Source organism: Palaemon carinicauda, chromosome 15 (genome assembly GCF_036898095.1).
Source record: "Palaemon carinicauda isolate YSFRI2023 chromosome 15, ASM3689809v2, whole genome shotgun sequence".
Lineage (NCBI taxonomy): Eukaryota > Metazoa > Arthropoda > Malacostraca > Decapoda > Palaemonidae > Palaemon > Palaemon carinicauda.
Genome location: NC_090739.1, coordinates 37,696,776 through 37,718,774, shown reverse-complemented (window position 1 = coordinate 37,718,774; position 21,999 = coordinate 37,696,776). Strand labels below are relative to the sequence as shown.

Genomic DNA, 21,999 nt, shown 5'->3' with positions numbered 1-21,999 from the left:
ACAACAAATGCAAATTTGATTTTGTATCTTGCACAATTGTAGGCTGACCCTATTGTAAATTCCCAGAGGTATAATTTTGGAAAACAGCATTTGAGTCAAGTTACCGGAATAAAAAGCACATTATATTTTTTATTGTAATATGTTCATTTTGATAATGATGTCTGAGGAATGGATAAAGTTAGGAAAATTGATATTGTTAAGAAAGTGATAGAGGTAATGAGTTTATTTTTGGTGAATTCCCCTTAGATAATAATTATGCTTTTTAGGACATTATGTTACTTTACGAAGAGAAACGGAAATGTTGTTCGGAAGGACTGTGTTTGTTAAGAAAATGTCATTATATCAGTTAACAGAATAACGTATAATAATGCACTATAAGATTTGTTAGATAAAAGTTTTGAGACAAAAGAAAACATGGAGTTGAAACTAGGGTGTCATGCAGACAGGTCTCCTGTTCTAGACTCTATGCAGCCATTAGAAAACAAACGGCAACAACAAATGCATCTGTTTCTAGCCCAATGCAGGACAAAAGCCTCAATGTCCTTAGTCATGTCTGGGATTTGGCCCTTTCATCACCACGCTAGCCACTGCGGATTGGTGATGGTGAGACTATAGTCTGATCGCTCACAGCAAACCAACCTAGTATTGGTGGCCCTGACTAGTACAGCTTTACTGATCACGGTGAAACACAAACCTTTTCACTTAGTTAAGGTATCTCCATTTTAGTATGAGTGTATCGATGAATGAACAGTGACAATGGTATTTAGTCAAATAAAAAAATAAAAAAAAAAAAAAAAAAAAACGAAATACCGGTGAAATTTAAGGTAACAAGTTTGTAACAAGATTAACCCAAAACTTCCTCGTTTGAAATTCTATATGAATGATTCATTGGATGAAATAAAGATACTAGAGGTAAAAAAAAATTGCTCTGGATAACTGGCCTGACTTGGAAGATTAGTTTAGACTTAAATGCGTATTATGACTTGAATACTACCCTCAATCGTTAAAGAACATTGTTGAAAAAAAAAGAAAATAAGAATATGAATTATAGTTCATTGTTTGCCTTTGTTGTTAGATAGACTAACATATTTTTAAACAGTGAACTGTACAGTATAGTAGAAATCAGATTTATTTTAGGCGAACGTGTACTTTTCTCTAAAAGAAATAACGTGAATCCTTTTTCCAACTTCGCGAGTCTATGGGCCATATCTTTTATTAGTGTCTCTCAGCTTGGAACAGTATAAATAAATGAGGCAGATTAATCATTAATGTTGTCATTTGTATGTCAAATAGGTATCATTACACCATAGGTCATCGATACCGAATTGAATTGGTTTTTTTTTCTAATATATACATATTTAAACTTTTTTCTATTCATCCACACAGACCACGCCTGCCCATAAATGCATAATGTGTAGTATGCAGGTTCAGTAGTTCAGTGTTCTTTGAATTTAGAATACTTATTGGTTTTCTGTGATATCTTTCTTATGAAACCAAAACTCTTATTAGTTGAATGTCTCACTATCTTCAGTTTTGCAGTTTGTGTGTTGAGACGTAGCTATTGATACTTATTCATAATAATTTCATATTTTTATTTTTTCATTTTCCAACATCCCATCTGAGGTTTATCCCAAGTAATCCTCACCACGAAAGAGATATAAATAACCAAATGATCTCTTTATCAATTCCATTTATTCACAGGTTCATCTGTACAGCCAAGAACTCCAATCGAAAATGCAGAGGCTCAATTTCACAGCGAACCTCTCCCAAGTTCGCAACGAGGTAGTGGGCGCTCACAAGACCATCATGATTCGAGCCCCTCCTCCTGTGCCGAAACTGGCCCTCGACCACATGATCACGGCATACTTCGATACCACCTTCCTATGCGACCCGAGCAGAGCCAAGTAAGTGCATCAGTGTGTTTAGTCATTAGGTTTATGTATCTCCAGATTTCTACGCCGATGCCGCATGAAATATTTTCATAACAGTAAAATCCAATGGTAATGGATAGTTGGTTTACCTCAAGATTGAATTGGTTTGGTAATTTTACCAATTTCCATCTATTTTCCGAACATTCTAGTCTGTTATAAGTGATTTCCACAAGCATAATTTCTTTACTCAAATGAGAACACTATAATTTGATAAATAGTAACAGAAGTGACCTTAATATGTTTATGAAATCTTTTATGTTCTAATCTGTAGTTCGCTGAACGGCAGAAATTGTTCACAAAATATCATAAGCCTTTTACTTTAGTTAGTCTCTTCATTGAGTTTTTTTTTTTTTTTTTTTTTTTTTTACCATCTGATAGAAAGGAAATATCTTGATATTATGCAGGAATAACTCGTATATTTTTCATTGGGTCTCCTATCTCGAGCTAGCACGAGTAGATTATTATTGTTATCAAATGGGGAGTTTAACCAGGCCAATAAGTCAAGCTCGACTCTTACAGAGCTGGGCCGATTAACATCGGGAAAAATATTCTTTTTTTTTTTTTTTATATCAATGTTATATAAATAAATAAGATAGAATATATATTGAATATAATGAATAAAAATATATAGTAAATATAATGGATAAAAAGTAAATAAATTATGAGGTATAAATCTGTGATAAACAGAAATCTAAATCTTGCCTATAAAACCTATGTTACTTTAAAAACTTATAATCATAAAAACAGAAAAATGCTCAGAGCCTGATAAAAGGTCAATAAAATATTTCTCATTAAAACATAAGTCTTTCTCTTTTAAAACTAAATTATTGAAAATATGTTTTAGGGTTAAAATAGTCATACTCACTGCACATGGGTACTGCTTCACTTTCTCTGCACATCAAATACGTATATGTAAGTTTTGTGTGACTTATGCGCAATCTGATTAAAATGACTTACGTCTTTCTTTCTCTTTGCAATGATGACTTCCATAAAGAAACAACTGGCTTTATTTCTTGTAATTTGTTACCATCAGATTCATAATTCCACTGACCTTGCCATATTGTAGCTATGGAATGCTTTACGTGAGTGAAAAGGGTGAAATATTAATCCCAATATATCAATAGTCTTGATAATTGCAGCCACTCGCTTGGATATATCTTAAGATATTTCTAAATTTCAGTCTTTATCATAGAGAGATATATTATTAGAAATTTACTGATTCGACATACTATGATTACAATTAAGAGGTATTAAAATTTCATCCACTTGTTCATATCTATGGCAACGTGTGTACACATCTACGGTAATCTGGAAATGGCCAAAATTGACAAGTTTTAAGAGGCATTGAGTATGAACTGAAGCACTAAGCAGCCCTTGTATTTTGTTGATAATTGGTTACAAAACTTTAGGTTGGAATTTGAAACAAATCAATAAACCATATTCTCAAAACCAAAAGTTATATTCGAATGAACTTGGAAAGTAACGACTGTAAAAATTATAAGAGCATAATTGTGTGTAATTTGATTGATAAACTAAAGTAAACAAATGATGGAACTTGAAGAACTAATAAGGGAAGAACATTTTTAGGTTAAATAAGGAGGGTATGTAGAACACGAACGTTATGAAGCAGCTATACGTAAAGTTTTTTAGAAAGGGAAAAAGTTACGTGAAGTTATGAAGAAACTTTGTGAATAAAGTGTTGAAATGTATGATTACGAAGATTGGTTGTTGAGACTGATTAACAAAATTTTTGTTAAAGTAAATAGGTAGAATATGGACTGATTTGGTTTGAGGCAAAAGTTGTTTTGTATAAGCTGATAATCCAATATCTTTATGGATGGAGTGATGTGAGAGGTCAGGAAAGGTCAGTGAATTCAGGCCCAAAGTTGTAAATGGTTTTAAAGAAGAGTGATGCTTTGCAGATAATATTGTGCTGACTGGGGTCAGTGAGGAGAAACGGCAGAATCTGAGAAAAATTAAAAGTGTTTGCAAGGGGAGAAAAGAGAATAATTTTGAAAAAGACGAAATGGAAACATGGAAAATGGAGCAGTGAATGTTAATATGGATGGGTGACAGAATAAAGTGGATAATTCGTGTAAGTATGTAGCAGTATAAAAGACGTGGGTAAGATGAGAGAAGAGTTAGGTCACAGAAGAAAAAGAAGCAAGAAAGGTAGCAGGGTGTGTGCAAAAGATTGGGAGGAGAATTTAATTGTCTGTTGAAGTCAAATCAAGAATGTGTGGAGGAAATGTTAAGTCAACTCTCTTTTATAAAAGTGATGTACTGATTTTGAATGTGAATAAAAGAAGGGCTGGGACTGATGAATTGATCTGTTTGCATAGTATATGGTATGCTAGAATTGACTGGGTGAAAATGTAGAGATATATGAAAATTGGTAAAAGAAAAAGTTAGTGTATTTGAAAAAGAGTATTTTGATGTGATTTTGGTCATTTGTGAAGAATGTTCTACAAGAAATTATGGAAAAAAGTGAATAATTATTGAAGTGTTGGTATGTAAGAGGAAATGAAGGCTTAGAAAGGCTTAGATAGAAAGGAAAGGCCTTAAAATCTAGGAAGTCCAAAAGTGCATGAAAGTGTAGGTAAATGGCTTAGTGTGTATGGGAGGTGGATGTACTACTAATGAGCCTTCAGACATGCTTCGGCATTCAAACGATGAATATGGCAGTTACCTTTCTGCTTTTTCTTTCAAGACTGGAATCCTCTCTTTTCTGAGGAAATTTCTTCATATAATTTCAAGTATCTACATATAAATCTACATAGCATGTGCACGCACACTTCCCTTGCCTGAATATGCTGTTTAACCTCTTTATTTTTTTCAATAATTTCAGGAAAGGCCGACAGCAGGATGACGACTGGGAGGCCCCCTTCAAATCCCGAGCGGCTGCTACGCGCGCCGCCAACATGGGTCTCGATGATCCGTCTGTATCAGCGAAGGCTGGAGGAGGAGGAGGAGGAGGAGTTGTAGGGGCTAGAGATACTGCGTACACTCCTATGGATGTGCGGTCAAGAACAGCCATGTTCAGCCAAGGGGGCCCTCAAGGTTAGTGTTGGGATGCAGTATACTTTCTTTGATATTTTTGAGTGATCATGGTCTATGAAGCTAGAGAGAAATGACTGGGTGTTTTACCTAAGTGATAAGGAAAATAGTAAAATTACCAGTCTTGGTGTCCCATGACATACTGTCTCAGAACTTGTGGGAAATTAATATCCATAGAGTATTAATCTGTGGATCTTAGTGGTGTTACTGGAAAGTTAACAATGTATTACAAGATTTTCATTGTCAAGATTATGATAACTAATTTAGGTCATAGCCACACACAGCCAACCCCCCTTAAGAAAAAAAAAATAAAGATAAAAAAATAGATAAAAAAAGTTATCAAATACCATTTTGATCAGAAAAAGACATGCAGTTAGATATATGACATCCGTGTAACCTCGTTAATGGAGGCCAAAAATCATTAGCGTAAAATTCCTATTTCAGACATTTGTGGCACTGATAAGTGACCTTTAAAACCTTTCCATGTGTTAGTGTTGTCTTTGTTTAAATGAATAAGAAGTGTTTCTAGGAAAAAAAATATAATTGATTGGATGTTTTATTGTCCTTGACTTCAATTTCTAAATGGTATTTGTATGCACAAAATAATATGATATGAATTTATTAAAATATCCATGACTGTAGGTCAAGCAATTTAATGAAATGGGTCTTTAACAATTTGTGAATAATCTGATGTTTTCACTTATGTTTTCTTGAAAGTATTTTTTAACATAAAAGAAAAAAAATACAGGTGGAAGCACAGTATAAGCAATTTTCACAGAAAGATATGAATGTATTATCTCGTGTTAACTTTATAATTGAAAAAAAAATACATATATTGAATTATACAAGTTCCTGCATAGCAAGTATTTATATCAAATTCTTTAAAGTAAGCTTTTTCATATTGTTTGAATTTATGCTTAGGTTCGTCCTTTTCAGTCAAATATGTCCTCTAATTTTTTATTTTCCTTTTCTGGAGATTTCTAACTTTGTTTACCAGACAATAACCTTACACAAAACTTGATTAGGGGCTTATGAAACCAGGCAGTCGGGGGCTTCCTTGACCTAATTTTAGATAAGAAAAGGAAATATTAGATAACGACAATCAACCAAAATAACTTCTATGTTATTTCCTGTCCTCTCTATGCGCCATTAGTCATCAAATTCTCTTAAATCACCAGATGATATATAACAGTGTATTTTTTTCTTCATGATTACAGCGGATTACAGTTACAGCGAACCTGCCACAGGAGCCAGCTCGTATAACAGATTTGCTGGAAGTAGTACGCCTCGTGTAGCCCCAACTTACAACAAGTTTGCTGGCGCCAAATCGAGCTACGTTCCTCCTACTCAGTCCTACCTGAAACCTACAGCCCCAAAGACGCCTGTAGTGGTCAACTCCTGGAATGACAGACACAACGGTTACAGGTTGGTTATGACCGCTTGTAATTGTATCTTTTAAGATTTAGTATATCTAAATAAAGATAATTAGTCATATCAATGGGTTTATCCTACAATGTTTAAGTAAATTTGTCTCTTGGAAACAGGGAAACGCAACATTCCAGAGCTACAGAGTAGTTAAAGTTCCATTTGGGTCAGGTTTTTACATGCTTGAGATGCGTAGGAATCATTTGAGCTCTTTGATGACTTCTATGTTAGGATATACGCATGACATATGCTTTGCATATTAAGCAGACTTAACGTCTGTGCAGAATATGCTACTTTATAAACATTCTACTTTATCTCTGTCCCCAGAGATAACTTTTTAACTTATCTTATAACTTCAACTTTATAGTGATTTCTCCCAGTTGCATAACTATGCTGAATAGCCTCCCAGGCCCTAGTTCTGGGCGTAATTGCCAAAATTCTTTACATTCACCCATAATCCCTCTTTCAGCTTCCAATAATTTTCCTTAAAAGTGATAATGGAAATATATCAAATGGTCATATATGAGGTCGAAGGTCAGGTCTAAGATTGAAATAACTGTTTAAATGTTATAAAAGCAAAAGACCCAGTTTGTTAGAGATGCTAAAGGGCAATGGATTCAGATGCAAAAGTTAATAGATAGACTATTCCAAGCAAGAGGCAAGGAGGTTAAATGGCAAGAGTTGACATATCCTGTGGGAACTATGAACTGAGGTATTACCAAAACTACAGGCAGCGTCGTTCTAAGCATCAGAATAGTGAACAGTACGATATAAACTGTTTGGTGAATTCTTAATTTTCAGCTCTGGTTGGAAAGGGTTGATGAATAACCGTAGAAAATAATTTTATCATACAAGATTTATGCAAGGTTTTCAATACTATAGTCAGGAACATGTTGCCCTTTGTTCTTTTTCATATTTGATATGGTTTCCTTTAATATTTTTTTTTTTCTGACCATCCCTTGTTTCGCTCATTCAAATGCTAAAGTTTGAAAACTGTGTTATACACTTTCCTTAGCATGTGCCAAACATAACTGTCCTAATCTGAGTAACAGTGTATGCTATTTTTGACAGGCCCCTTGCTCTGTTAAACTGTAGAACAAAACTATTTACCTCCTTTTTTTCAAACTCATTAATTCCCCTTTTCAGTGGAGAGAACATTTATTAATGGTGATAGCGGGATAATGTATAGAGACATATATAAACAAAATGTGGCTTTAGATTCCAGCCACAAAAGGTGATGTCTCTTTAGATTCATTTGAAATATCCAATTTGTTCCCTTTTGCAGTGACAATAACTACGATGATGAGTCTCAAGGGACTCACGACTTCCGTAAGCATTTACGAAAGACAAATCGGTCTGCGATTCTCGAAATGGAAGCCAGAGCAGCCGGAGCTGCTTCAGATGAAGGGTCATTCAATTTCCAGGTCTGTAGGACTTTAAATTCGTCCTCTCAATTTAGTTTGATTGCACAAATGAGTAATCTATCGTAAAGATCTGAGAAGTACTGTATATTTCTACATTTTCCTTTTATTGGTTCACTTTCTTCGACGTTTGTCCAAATTGTATAATATAAATGTTTAGAATTCTCTTTTGTAAGTAAGCTTTTTTCGTAGTTTATCTTAATGCACAAAGTAATTTTCAAACATCTTGTCTTTTTAATATATTTTCATTTCTTTCCATTTAGTTTGTTCTATAAGTTCAATTTTATAAGAACCCTTTTGTAATTTACTTTTTATCCCAACCATCGTGGTTTTCCACCCAAGAACACAAGTACAGTAGTTTTTACGCCCTCTTTTATAAAACTCCCTTAATATCTTCATTTATAAATAAACCTCTTAGTTTAACTACGTGTATAAACCCCTTTTTCAGGTTATATTTTACATGTATGGTTATCTATTTACCAAAATTCTCTTCATATATGTACACTTACTTTTAAGCTCAGTTCTCATTTTATTTTTATTCGTATCCAACCCCCTTGGTTAACAGAATGATTAGTAATTTATCCTTTTATATTCAGAATTGGCATAAAGGATAGAATTAACTGAAGTATTTCTTTTATAATTGTTTTTTTAATAGGTGACATGATCAATAAATTTTTGCATATTGAGTATCGTCTTATTTTCAGGATGGATATATAAAAATTCTTATTCAAGTAGAGCTCATTCTGAATGCATCTGAAATTATTTTTGCCGTCAAAATTCATTAATCGAAGAATTTGAAATGATAATATTCCTACTATTAAACGAAGCTTCAATTATTAACTGACTTTAGCCATCACCCGACAGGGATAAATGCACTTCAATATAATAGTAATTTTGCTAATATTTCAAAAATACATGTTTTCCTTCACTCTAATTCATACTTTACTGCAGTTTTAAAGTAAGGGTTGAGTTTTTTTTAGGATACGGCACGAAAGTTTGGTGATAAAGGTGGTGCAAAGCCTCGTATTTCCCCAGTTCAACCACGGAAGGTTGGTCGGTTATCTTGTTATAAAGTCGTTTTCTTGAGGGAAATCTCAAAGTGTTTTTGGAATCTGGGAATCATTTACCTCAGTCGAGACTGTTTAGTGGATATTCGCGGACACAGGCCTTGGAAGGCTATGTTAGACTTTTTCTCCAAAATCTCAATATACTACTACCACTTGCAGAGCTGATAAATAGGATATTACTCATCTACATTAAAATGCTGAAATAAATTTAAAACGCAGAATGCAGAGGTTACATATTCAGAGATAACATGCTATCATTTATCAATGAAAATTGATTCATTTTTTTTTATAGAAAAGTCGGTTGTTAATTTAAGAACATTTACGTCTTCTTTAATCTATTATTCCAGATCCATGGCCAATTATCTTGGGTTAAAGTAAAATATAATTTGAAAATGTCAGTCAAATATATGATAAGTTAAATCAGTGCTACTTCTTAACTTTAATAAATATTTATCAGACAGAAACTTGAGAGCTAAAAATGTAATTAGCAATTAAATTTACTCATTTATTTCGCATCCAGATTCGAAACACTTCCTGAGATTTCCATCTTGAAATGTTTGGCAACAATTAGGTGACATATGATAGAAAATTCGCTTAAAGAATACTGTACTTAAAATGCTAAAGACGATTGTCCTTCCATGTGTCAAAGAGAGAATTGTCCTTTAGGTATCACCAGCGGTAAAAGAACTGCAAGATCTCGCCCAAAGAGACGGCGGAGATGGCTACACTCCATCCGATTTTCAGGTTTGACGTTTCAGAAATTAATAAAAGCGCTTTACGACGCGCCAATTTTATATGCTGGCTGCTTGCTCTGTATTGACTGAAACATGATATTGTATGTGAACAACACTATCTTGTTTCAGATTTCTCCAGCCGCTTTCCAAGATGTAGGCTTAGACTTGACGGGTTTTTATGTGCGAAATGATGATGCTTTCATTGTTAGTCCTTTTTGCTTTCTGGAATTGTCTAAAATAACCTGAGGTATTGCAAAGACATGATATTCTGGTGTCATGGTTACCTGTCACAGCATATGTATTGTATATGTTATAGGTTGAGGACCGTGTGGCAGGATTTAAAAGTGACAGTGTTTCGGTAAGGTTTTTAGTGTATGCATTATAGAAGTAATAGAGGTAGCAAAGTGTATTGATTAAGACAAGAAAGTAGGGCTAAAATCTATAATTAAGAATTTTTTTTTAGGCTTGGCAAGACATGGTTCATGAATAAAACCAACAACCTAAAGAAGGGAGAGAGGAGGCTAAAATACAAAGAGCATATGACAGGAAGCAAGAGAGAAGTCTGGAAGACAAAGATGGAAGACTACACTTCTATAAAGTAATTTGAAAGACTTGAAGAGTCCTAAAGACAGCTCTTATGAGCCTGGAGTGTTAAGACTCGAGGAAGAGAATAGTTGCTGAACTCTAGTGAAACATATAAACAACAATCAAAACCCTGGTTTTATGAGAAATACGACAATGTGGTGGGATTTGAACAGAGCCAATTAGGCTGTTTTTCTCAGTCCATTACTGACAGGTAAAGATCTATAATTCTTTTCTTATATACCCTCAAAGGAAACTGCAGACAATGCCAGACCAAAGAGAGCACTTTTGAAAGGACATGATAATTATGAAAAGATTTAGGTAGAAAGTCTGCAACAAGACTAGGCTAGAACAAAGTGAAAGATCTTACCAGGTTGTTTGCAAAGCTACAGAGATATTTCAGCTGATGAATTGAAATGGAATGGATGGGTTCAGTAAAGAGTATAGACCTTTAGCAAACTTGGTCACAATAAAGGTTTGTTAATGACAGTAATCCTGAGGAAAGGAGTACCACAGGACATTAGTGAAATAGAGGGAGTTTGCAGAGCATTATGGAATGTGAGAAACTAATGAAGAACTCTAGGCGGGTAAAAATATACTAGCGGACTACAAGATATCTGAACAGAACCAGACTGACAAGAGTGAAAGTAACTTCTTTGTATATCACAAGAAAGAACAATTAGCAAATGACTGTAAGTCAAAAGTAACGTTCCAAAAGAAACTTGAATCATTAATCAACCATTGTTGCAGTAGTGGAAGAACATAGGGTGGTAACTACTACCATGATAAGTAAGGACATCAACATAATTACTTTGAAAGACTATGTTGAAATTTGAAAGCAGCAGGTGTCAGATGAAGCCAAAATCTCTATTTTGTTTGAAGCATCCCTGTATATAGAACATAATAAAGGGCCCCGTAGTCTAATAGATAGTGGAATCTCTGTAGGCAATGAGAAGATGACAATACAGTGAAATACCAGTTTCATAAGTGCAATTACATAAATCATTTTTTTAGCTGAAGATCAATTTTACAATAGGATATGGGTCTGCGCACTGATTAATAAGAGTATTCATAGATATCCAGTAGCTAATGTTAGTGTGAATGCACCTTACCGCATAGGAGAACTGCATGCAATATGTGCCTAAATAACCTAAATTTTATTCATGCTCTTATAAATATTCCAGGCATAACATATCCAGAGGAATATGTTAGAGCCAATATTAAAAAGGTTGAGAATACTGCGGAAACATGTGCCAAAATTTAAGCTGAAGAGGAATGCACAAGGGCAGATTTAGAATAGTATGCTAATACCGAGACAGCATCAGTCATAATCAGAACCTAAGTATAGTTAAAGAAATGTAGCATCAGGCCACTGACTGTAGCTTCAAACATCCTGCTTATAGGAGCAAAGCAGCTAAAGGAAACCCATCAAAACTACCTTATTCTGGTCAAGCAGTGGGATAAAACAAAATGTGGTATAGAATATTGAACGAAGGGTGAAGAAACTTATAAATTAAAAGCTATCAACGGTATATTCTATCAATTTTTTTCAAGGCATGACAACTGGAAAAGAGTGACAAATCTTAATAGCATAGCTTTTCAGGCATTAAATGATGGAGTTACAATCTATGAATCTATTAATGAAGGTCATCTTGGAGCACAGAATTCTGTAGAATGAATAAACGTATGTTTTCATTAGCCATGATTGGTTTTGGTTGCCACCAAATTCTGCAGATCTTTCAACAATTACCAAAAGATTACACTGAAGGCCTCTACTTGCAAAGAAGCCTACCACTGAGGAAGATTCCATGGATGGAGAAAGTATTCAGTGTACCACACTGGATCTATGTTCTACGTTAAAAAGTAGCTGCCTATATGTTTAGATACTGGGGATTCTGCTATGAGGTATCCATACGTTCTGGTACTACTAAAGATAGAAAATAAACCATTAGCATCAAGGTACCAAGTTCACTTATGAAAAAGTGAAGGTGGTGAGCACAAAGTAACTGTTTACTACACCTTACAACCAAACATGTAACACACTATGCAAAAGACACTATGCAAAAGGAGCAATAGTGTACTTAAGTCCATGTTGAATATGCTCCCAAAGATACCAATGGATTAGGATAAGTTACGCACCAAATGTTCACCATGTAAATGGTTATATGGAAGAGCGGTGTGAGGACGAAATCAGTTTCTTGAGTATGTAATTCCTATTAGTATCACCTTGAAGAAATTTAACTAACAAGGGACTTTTTGTACGAAGTACAAGGAAGTCAGACTCATCATTATGACAAAAAAAAAAGGCCAGGAATTGTCATTTCAAAGTGGGGAAGAGGATATCAGTTCTGTTTCCAAGAAAAGCAAACAAACTGATGTAGCAGAAGAGAGGGACAGGGGAAGTAAAAAAGTAGTTCGGCATATTAACTACAAGATGGATTTTGAAGAAAATTGAAGACATTGAAGATTTTGACTGAAAATATCCTGAGAGCCTACAAATTCCAGGAAGGTGTTGCCTGAACCAAGAACAATGACCTTTTCGTCGATGGTGTATTAAGTAATAGAACACGAAGATACAAAATTTACATCTATTGTTGTTATTTTATGCGGTTAGCTCAAGTGCTGTTAAAAGAAAAGTATGTGATAATTTTGTTTTTGAATCAACAAAATTTCTAGAATCCTGGTGATTCCAAATGTGATACGATATTTTTTTGTGAAAATATATATTTTGTATTTTATTTGTTTCTTAAGATTTACAAAGGATTTTTTATTTAAAACGATAAGAATTGTACCGATACCTATTTTTGTTATATAGCTAGCACATTTGTTTGTTCCAATCAGTTCCATTTCCTTTGTGATTGTGTTGTGCATTCTGGTGAAATATTCAAGCTTTGTTATGATGTTATAAATTTCAGCCATGTGTGTATTGTAGAGTCTGATAAAACTGGGCATCCTAAGAGGACATATCTCCAGTATTGTCGTTCATAGATTCTAATAAGAAATAAGTTACATGCAGTATTAGCGTCCGCAACATCAGTATAAGTACTTTCAAGATTATAATGTTATACAAATTATTTTAGAAAATCAGTAAAAATCTAAAGACTTTATTGGCCTTCTGTAATACATTGCATTATAAGTACTGGAATGAATACCGTAGATTTTATATGAATAATGATAGTTTTTGATAGGACTTTACAAAGCCGTTGGCTACTATCACTTACGAATCTTATCTCACATTATTTATACTGATCCATTATCTATTGATGTAGATTAATCTCTTGCCATTTAACTTGCGTTAGACTGAACCATAATTTGAAAATGCGCAGGTATGAAATCTTTAGGTAACACATGTAGTAGAATATAAAAAAAATCATAAATTAAGATCATTTAATTCAATCGTACATTGTATTTTTGTTAGAACTTTATCAGAGAAACTTATGTCTACTAATATATTCAGCAATAAAATTTACTCATTTATATCATGAAATTTCACATCCAGATTCGAAGCACTTCCTGAGATTCCCATCTTATAATGTTTGACACCAATTAAGTGACATATGGATGCAAATTCGCTTAAAGAATAATGTGCCTAAAATGCTGAAAATGATTGTCCTTCCATGTGTCAAAGAAAGAATTGTCCTTTAGGTCTCACCGGCGGTAAACGAACGGCAAGAGCTCGCCCAAAGAGACGACTGGGATGGCGACACTCCATCCGATTTTCAGGTTTGACGTTTCGGAAATTAATAAAAGCGCTTTATGACGCGCCAATTTCATATGCTGGCTGCTTGCTCTGTAATGACTGAAACATGATATTGGAGGTGGACAACACTATCTTGTTTCATATTTCTCCAGCCGCTTTCCAAGATGTAGGCTTAGACTTGACGGGTTTTTATGTTCGAAATGATAATGCTTTCATTGTTAGTCCTCTTTGCTTTCTGGAATTGTCTAAAATAACCTCAGGTATTACAAAAACATGATATTTTGGTGACATGGCTATCTATCACAACATTATATATATATATATATATATATATATATATATATATATATATATATATATATATATATATATATATATAATGTGATAGATTGCGATAGTTTTGGCAGGATTTAAAAGTGACAGTGTTTCAGAAGAATTTCAGAGAAGTTTTTTAGTGTATTTGTCAGCGCATAAATGGAGGTAGTCAAGCTTATTGATTTAAGCAAGGAAACAGGGCTAAAAACTATCATTGAAAACGAAAGAAGGAAGAGAGGAGGCTTAAATACAAAGAGCTTATGACAAGAAATTAAGCCAGAAAGCAAGAGAGAAGTCTGAAAGGCAAAGATGGGAGACTGATACCTCGATGAAAGAATTTGAAAGACAAAGAGTCTCAAAGACAGAGGTCTCATGAACTGGAAATGTTGAAACTTGAAGAAGAAAATGGTTACTGACCTCCAGTGGAACATGTAAACAACAATCAAAATCCTGTAGGTATTGCAAAGTCTAAGTTACCTTGGTTCTTTGAGAAGTAGGACGATGTGGTGGGGTTGGCAAAGACAAAATATGCCAGGGATGAGGCTGTATTTCTCAGTCCATTACTGACTGGTGAAGATCTGTACTTTACTTATTTTCTAAAATACCTTCAAATGAAACTTTAAACTATGAAGACCTAAGGGGGCACTTTTGAAAAGGTACATGATAAATGTGGAAAGATTTAAGAGGAAATTCTGTAAGACTCGGCCAGAACAAGGTGAAAGAGCATACGATGTTGTTGCAAGGCTACAGAGATATTTCAGCCGATGAAGTGAAATTGATGGGTTCAGTAGAGTTTAAACCATTAGCAAACTTCCTCATTATAAAACAGTTTATTAATACTAATAAAACTGAAATGAATGCTATTGAGGGGAGTACCACAGGATATTAGTGAAATAGAGGTAGCTTGCAGAGCATCACTTAAACGCTCAAGGGCAGAGCATAATAGATTGTGAGAAGCCAATGAAGAAGTATATGGGTGGGGGCTAAAAAATACCAAAGGACTACATGATAGCTGAACAGAAGCAGACTGACGAGAGTGAAGGTAGCTCCTTTGTATATCACAGCCAAGTGCAATTAACAAAAGACTGTAAGTCAAAACAAAGGGCCAAAAGAAGTTCAAACATTGATCAAACAATGCTATAATAGTGGGAGAACATAGGGTAGTAGCCACTACCATAAATAAGGACGTCAACATAACTACGTTGGAAGACTACGTTAAAGTTGGAAAGGATAACTGAGATAGATTCCATTGATGGAGAAGCTCTTCAGGAGCGTATCAGAGCACCGCACTGGATCTATAAAATGTGGCTGCCTGTGTATTTGGATCATGGGGGATTTTAGTATGAGGTATCCAGATGTTCTGGCACTACCAAAGATAGAAAATAAGGCATTAAAAAATCACTATAAGAGTTTTCAGTAGGTTATGATTTCAGAAAAAATGCTGACCAATCAAGGTACCCAGTTCACTTCTGAAAAAAAGTGAAGGTGGTGAGCACAAAGTAACTGTTTACTACACCTTACAACCCAACATATAACACACTGGGCAAAAGGATCAATAGCATACTTAAATCCGTGTTAAATATGGGTCCAAAGATACCAATGGATTTCGTTCAGTATTTTCAAGTGATAGTTTTTGCATAACAAGAGGTGCCACAGTTAAGTACCAAATTTTCAACATTTAAATCTATGGAAGAGCAGTGTGAGGAAGAAATCAGATTCTTAAGTGCACAATACTTACTATTATCGCCTTGAAGAAATTTGGCTACCAAGAGAATGTTTGTACAATGCACAAGGTCAAAATCATTATTATGACAAGAAGGTCAGGAATTGTCTGTTCCAAAGTGGGGAAGTGGATATCAGTTGTCTCCAAGAGAAGCAAATAAGATGATGTTACAGAGGAGAGGGCTAGATGAAATCAAAGAAGTGATTCATCAAATGAAGTACAAGGTGGATTTTAGGAGAGAATTGAATACTTTGCTAGCAAATATCCTGGGAACCTACAGAGATGAGGAAAGTGTTAGCCAAAGCTCAAAAACACTGACCTTTTCGTCGATAGTGTGTTAAGTGATGCACCATTATAGGATGAGCACATCAAGGGACTCTATTATCTATTCCGGAGATTGAGGGAAGCAAAATTAACTATCAGACCTATTAAGTGTTATGATGAGTATAGCAAAGTTGAATTCCTGGGACACAAGTCAGCTGTAGTAAAATATCCTTAGACAAATAAGATTTGTCAAAAATACAAGATGGATTGTCACCAAGGGTCTAGATACAAGTGAGATTATCTCCTGTATTAACAGAATACTGACTTAGAAGGAACGATTGAACAAATTGGAGTGGAAGGAGTCTCAACAAAAGGTATTTTATGAATTGAAACATGTTTAAGGGAATGCAGCTATACTACATGCGCGAGACATAATTAAAGCTTTCATTGTAAGAACATATACATTTAATGAAAGACGGAGGCATAATTCTGCAAGAATTTGCAGAAAGAACACTTCCAACTGACTCTGCAACAAATAGCATACTAAAAACGGGAGTGCAACTACTGTATAATTCTGATTTTCATCAGAGGAGTTGACAGCAACTTTCTGATTGTAAAAGACACCACAACATCAGAAAATATCTTCCAAGAAGTATCACAAGCACTAAGAGACCTTAGATTAAGTTGGGACAAGCTCAAAGGTGCAATCATGGATGGAGCAAGAAACATTGGGAGAAGCGAAGTAGGATTTGTTAATTCTAATGGTGGCCCTCCTCTAAAGTTACATTGCATTATTCACTATGCAGCAAAGTCCTTGATTTGAAGAGGTCATGAAGCTTATTGTATCGTCTGTAAATTTGATCAGACACCATAGCTTGAATCATCGGCAGTTTCAAGCATTTTTATCTGAAGAAAACTCTTGAGTATGGTGATTTATTGTACCATACTGAAGTTCGATGGCTTAGCAAAGGAAGAGTACCCTGGGTCTTTTTTGCACTTCGTCATGACATAGAAACATTTCTTACAGAAAACGGGAAGCTACAGGAAGCATTTTCAGATTCAAACTACTAGTACTTTTTTTTTTCTTTCTTTTGGCTATCTGATATAACTGACTGTCTCAATAATTTGAACTTAAGACTGCAATGAAAAGGAAAGCTATTTTCATATATAATTACAGAAATGAAAGCATTTGGAAGTAACAGTTTGATTAAGACAACTGTGTCCACATTCCTAATTGTAAAGGGTTAATGAATGAGAAAATAATTAGTTCATCTGTCCCAAAATAAGAATGCAGCGAAGCAATCAGACTTCTAAAAGAGGAATTCTCAAATACATTTCAAGACTTTTATGATCATATGAAGGAAATTCAAATGTTTCAGAACCCCTTCAGCGTGTCACCAGATGAAATTCCAGGGCATTATTAGATGGAAATGATAGATTTATATGCCTTGGAAACAACTTAAAAAGAAAATAGCCTTTTTAGAATTTTATTCCGATTTACCTGAACAATTTCCATGTTTTAGAAACTTCCCTATTGGTATGCTTTCAGTTTTTGGTAGTAAGTATACATGTGAGCAAACTTTTTCTAGAATGAAATTAGTCAAATCTAGGCTTAGATCAGGGCTTACTGATGAGCATCTCCACCAAATGCTAAGACTATCTGTTACAAATATTGAAATAGATATTGCTCAACTTGCAAATAAGATGCAACAGCAATATTCTCATTTAATCTACTTTAACAGAATTAACCAAATTCTGTTTTTTTTTTTTTTTTTTTTTTTTTGTACAATAGAAATAAGCTACTATTAAATGCATTTTATTTCTTGGAACCTACTTAGCAATAAGTGGTCTACTCCATATAACTGGTTTTGAATAGAATAGAAAATGAGTCATTAAAACATGCGACCCTCTTATGTATTTGGAATGCCAATGTGGCCCTTCCATGGAAAAAAGGTTAAGGACCCTTGGACCGTTAGACTAAAGCATTTTTTGAAAATTTCGGTTGACCGCAGGTATCAAATCTTTAGGCAACGCATGTAGTAGTATATTATAAATAATTAAGTAAGATAATTTAATTCAATCTTACTTTAGGTTTTTATCAGAACTTTATCGGAGAAACATTTCACTAATAATGTAAAGTATTTAGCAATCAAGTTTACTCATTTATGTAAGAAATTTCACTTCCTGATTCGAAGCACTTCCTGAGATTTCCATCTTACAATGTTTGACAACAATTAAGTGACATATGAATGAAATATAGTATTGTGTTTTTAGTCATACTCTACATCACTTATAATTAAACTTAATAACATTTACAATCACTGAAATCTGATACAATGTGATATTGCATCAGATTTCAATACATGTAGCCTTATTGTGTTACATTACATAATATATAAATACATAACAAATGGGTAAAAGAATACTGTGCTTAAAATGCTGAAGACGATTGTCCTTTCATGTGTCAAAGAGAGAATTGTCCTTTAGGTCTCACCAGCGGTAAAAGAACTGCAAGAGCTCGCCCTAAGAGATGGCGGGGATGGCGACACTCCATCCGATTTTCAGGTTTGACGTTTCGGAAATTAATAAAAGCGCTTTATGACGCGCCAATTTCATATGCTGGCTGCTTGCTCTGTAATGACTGAAACATGATATTGGAGGTGGACAACACTATTTTGTTTCAGATTTCTCCAGCCGCTTTCCAAGATGTAGGCTTAGACTTTAAGGTTTTTTTTATGTGTGAAATGACAATATTTTGATAGTTTCGCTTTCTGGAATTTTCTAAACTAATCATAGGTACCAACATGAGATTCTGCAAACAGGGATATCTCATCCAATCAATTTATTTTTCTTTTGTAACGCTTTCTATATATGTTACTAGTAAGCAGGTGATAGAATCAACGATTTTATTTATGATTTTCATCTAACATTGCTTTTTGCTTCTGTATGTATAATTTTAACTGGTATGTACAAGTCTATCTGTAAGTATGTTGAAACTTTATAATGCATTATGAATATATATATATATATATATATATATATATATATATATATATATATATATATGTATATGTATATATATATGTATGTATATGTATTTATATGTTGTATACATATATATATATATATATATATATATATATATATATATATATATATATGTTTGTGTATGTGCGGATGATTCTTTGTGGATTCATTTGAAGAGTTAATGTTAAATAGAAAATGAAGACGATTGAGTGGTTAAAGGGGTATTAAATTCCAAGAATTAAGATGAAGGAGAAGAGAAAGAACTAGGCATTGTAAAATAAATCTCCTTTCTCTCTACTTCTCTATCCCTTCTCTTTCCTCTCCTCCTCCTCACCTCTTATCTCTCCTATTCTCTTACCCTCCTCTCCTCTCTTATCTCTCCTCTTCTCTCAACGCTCCTCTCATTTCCTATCTCTTCTCTCCAATCTTATCTCTCCTAAATGGAGGCGAAAGTGTGTTAACTTCCAGGAGCTCAGTTCGACAAGCTAATAAAGATCCTTCGATGTAAACATTGCAAGTGCTAACGTTGTGGGGAGATAGTTGCACATGAGGTTCATCCTTATCTTTATAAGTTGCTAAATCGGTTATTTTTATTATTTTGTTTTTCTTTGGCTCTAACTGTTAGTAATGAAACTTTATATCTAAAAAAATATAGTGTACTATATATGGAATATTATATAATTTTAATGTGTTTTGTTTATATTTTTCTCAAGCATGGTAGGCTACAGCTATGAGCATTTTCTTTCGGACGTTTTTAAATATATTTGCTTTGTAGAATGCAATTGCAATTTTAGAGTTTAAGTTCCCAGATAAATGCAACGCGCTATATACTTGTTTGCATCCAAGTATGCGCACGCAGACCTTAGGTTGTAGTATGGCTGTTCTGAAAACAACCATTTTGGTTCAATTATATCTCTGAAGTTTTTATCAGATAATTGTGTCTTATAGATGATACGTGGCCCTAAAATACCTGTCTATGGCTATTTGTACTTCCTTTATATCCACTGTTTAAGCAGAGAAGAGGATTCCGTGAGGTAACATACAGATTATTTCTATTATTTTTGAAAGCAAAAGGAATTCTTTACTCATGCATTATTATTTTTACTAATTTCTGTATTCGGTCAGTAGATCTTTCTCCAATTCAAGGATGCACTCTCAACATTTACTTAATTTTCCTAAGGGGCTTTTGTAGCTAGTTGTCATATTTTTGTAATCGAAATTACATATTTTCAGGGTATGCTCCGCAAAACCGGTCATTCCCGCCAGAGCATGAAGAGGGGAGAAGGAGACGATTATCGCAATGGTGGTGGAAGTGTGACTCCAACGTTCACCGAAGAGACGGAAGAAGCCATGTTGTAAGAAGGCGCAGATCAACATCTCCTAAGAGAGACGCATCAAAATGAAATAAAAGAGGTGATAATTGCACATCAGAATAAAAGAAGTAGAGGATATCTATAAGGACCGAAGTTCCGCAAAGATAAGATAAACAGTAGGAAGCTAATATAGGCGCCATATATGTATTTATGGTTTGCTACAGCAAACGTCTTGGCACTACTGATATCGATTTTGTTTACAGAGGGAATTTCTTGTGATTAGTAGGCCTATAGGTTCTAACATTGTCCTTTGATATCGATACAAATCTAACAAATGCAGTTATATATGATGCTACAGAGAACAAATTAAATGTTAGATGTAAAGGATTCTTCAATATTCTGTACATTTAGTTCTCTTGAAAGAATAAAAATTGAATTGGACCCCAAGTTCTAGGACAATTTGTTCAACCTATGTAAAGTAGAAGATATTGTTTATCGTAGATTGAAAGCATTTTGAAACTTATTGTATATTTTTTACAGAATATCAACCAACAGTATTACTGAATTGCTTTTGTTAAAATTATCCATAACTTCACTAATTGTAAGTTATCTTTGTTGATAAATACTACTGCTCATAGACGAATTAAGATTTTCCTTTATTGAAATTTATTGTATGGACTATATCAAGCTTAGTATATTCCATTTGTGTAGATGTAGGTAATATTATACACTTATTTCATATATTTCAAGTGGTATGGTATGCATTATACATTGCAATGCGTTGTGCACTTTTGAGAGAAAAAATCATTACAAAGGCACCAGTTGTACAGGGGCTGTTGGAATTATTTCGAAGGTGAACTATAATTTATTCCAACAAGAAAGAAATTTGTTTTAGGTTTTTAATTATTTCAAGCTTCTTTTTTTGTAATAAGAAAGTAAATTACCGGGACTAAGAAATTATAAAATGGAAGGCAAAACAAAAAATATGTATCCGATTTTAATTCCGTCAAGAGGAAATGAAATAACGTGTTCCCGTTTTCTTTAGCTACCCATTTGTAGACATTTGTGAAAAAAAACTAGGAATTAATTTTGTAAACTGATCATAATACCAACCTGAGGTAAGAATGTTGCCTGATTATCAGTTATAGCTGTTTCTTTGTAAATGATTATGAAATATAAAGTACTTAATATATGGTCATAAGAGTTTATGAGTTGAATTTTTTAACCTTTATATTTATTTAAAAAGAAACACCTGCTATGATGATAAAGCACATTGTTTTGTAACTGATGTACGTTTTCTTCATGTGAGTTACTTCAATACTTGTTTTCTATTCATGAAAGGGAGTCTGTAAATGAATGGTGTTTTTTAACATACAAATTTCAAATTCTTTGTTTTAACTTTCACATCTTTTTATTTTTTTTTCATTATTTCTTATCTTC

General features: G+C 33.9%; 1 protein-coding gene across 7 annotated transcripts in view; it reads left to right on the top strand.

The window, feature by feature from the left end:
• Positions 1-21,767, top strand: part of ninaC (STKc_myosinIII_N_like and MYSc_Myo21 domain-containing protein ninaC) — a 186,670-nt gene extending 164,903 nt beyond the window's left edge. For 3 of the 7 annotated variants that reach the window (XM_068388291.1, XM_068388292.1, XM_068388290.1), the window contains 9 exons: positions 1,702-1,904; positions 4,780-4,991; positions 6,206-6,413; positions 7,699-7,837; positions 8,815-8,883; positions 9,568-9,645; positions 13,863-13,940; positions 18,707-18,784; positions 20,480-21,767. In XM_068388291.1, coding sequence (XP_068244392.1) covers positions 1,702-1,904; positions 4,780-4,991; positions 6,206-6,413; positions 7,699-7,837; positions 8,815-8,883; positions 9,568-9,645; positions 13,863-13,940; positions 18,707-18,784; positions 20,480-20,605 — 1,191 coding nt within the window. In that variant the 3' untranslated portion in view covers positions 20,606-21,767. The remainder of the gene's footprint in view (positions 1-1,701; positions 1,905-4,779; positions 4,992-6,205; positions 6,414-7,698; positions 7,838-8,814; positions 8,884-9,567; positions 9,646-13,862; positions 13,941-18,706; positions 18,785-20,479) is intronic. The other 4 variants (XM_068388294.1, XM_068388293.1, XM_068388295.1 and 1 more) reach the window with 4 other exon arrangements.
• Positions 21,768-21,999: the final 232 nt, after the last annotated feature.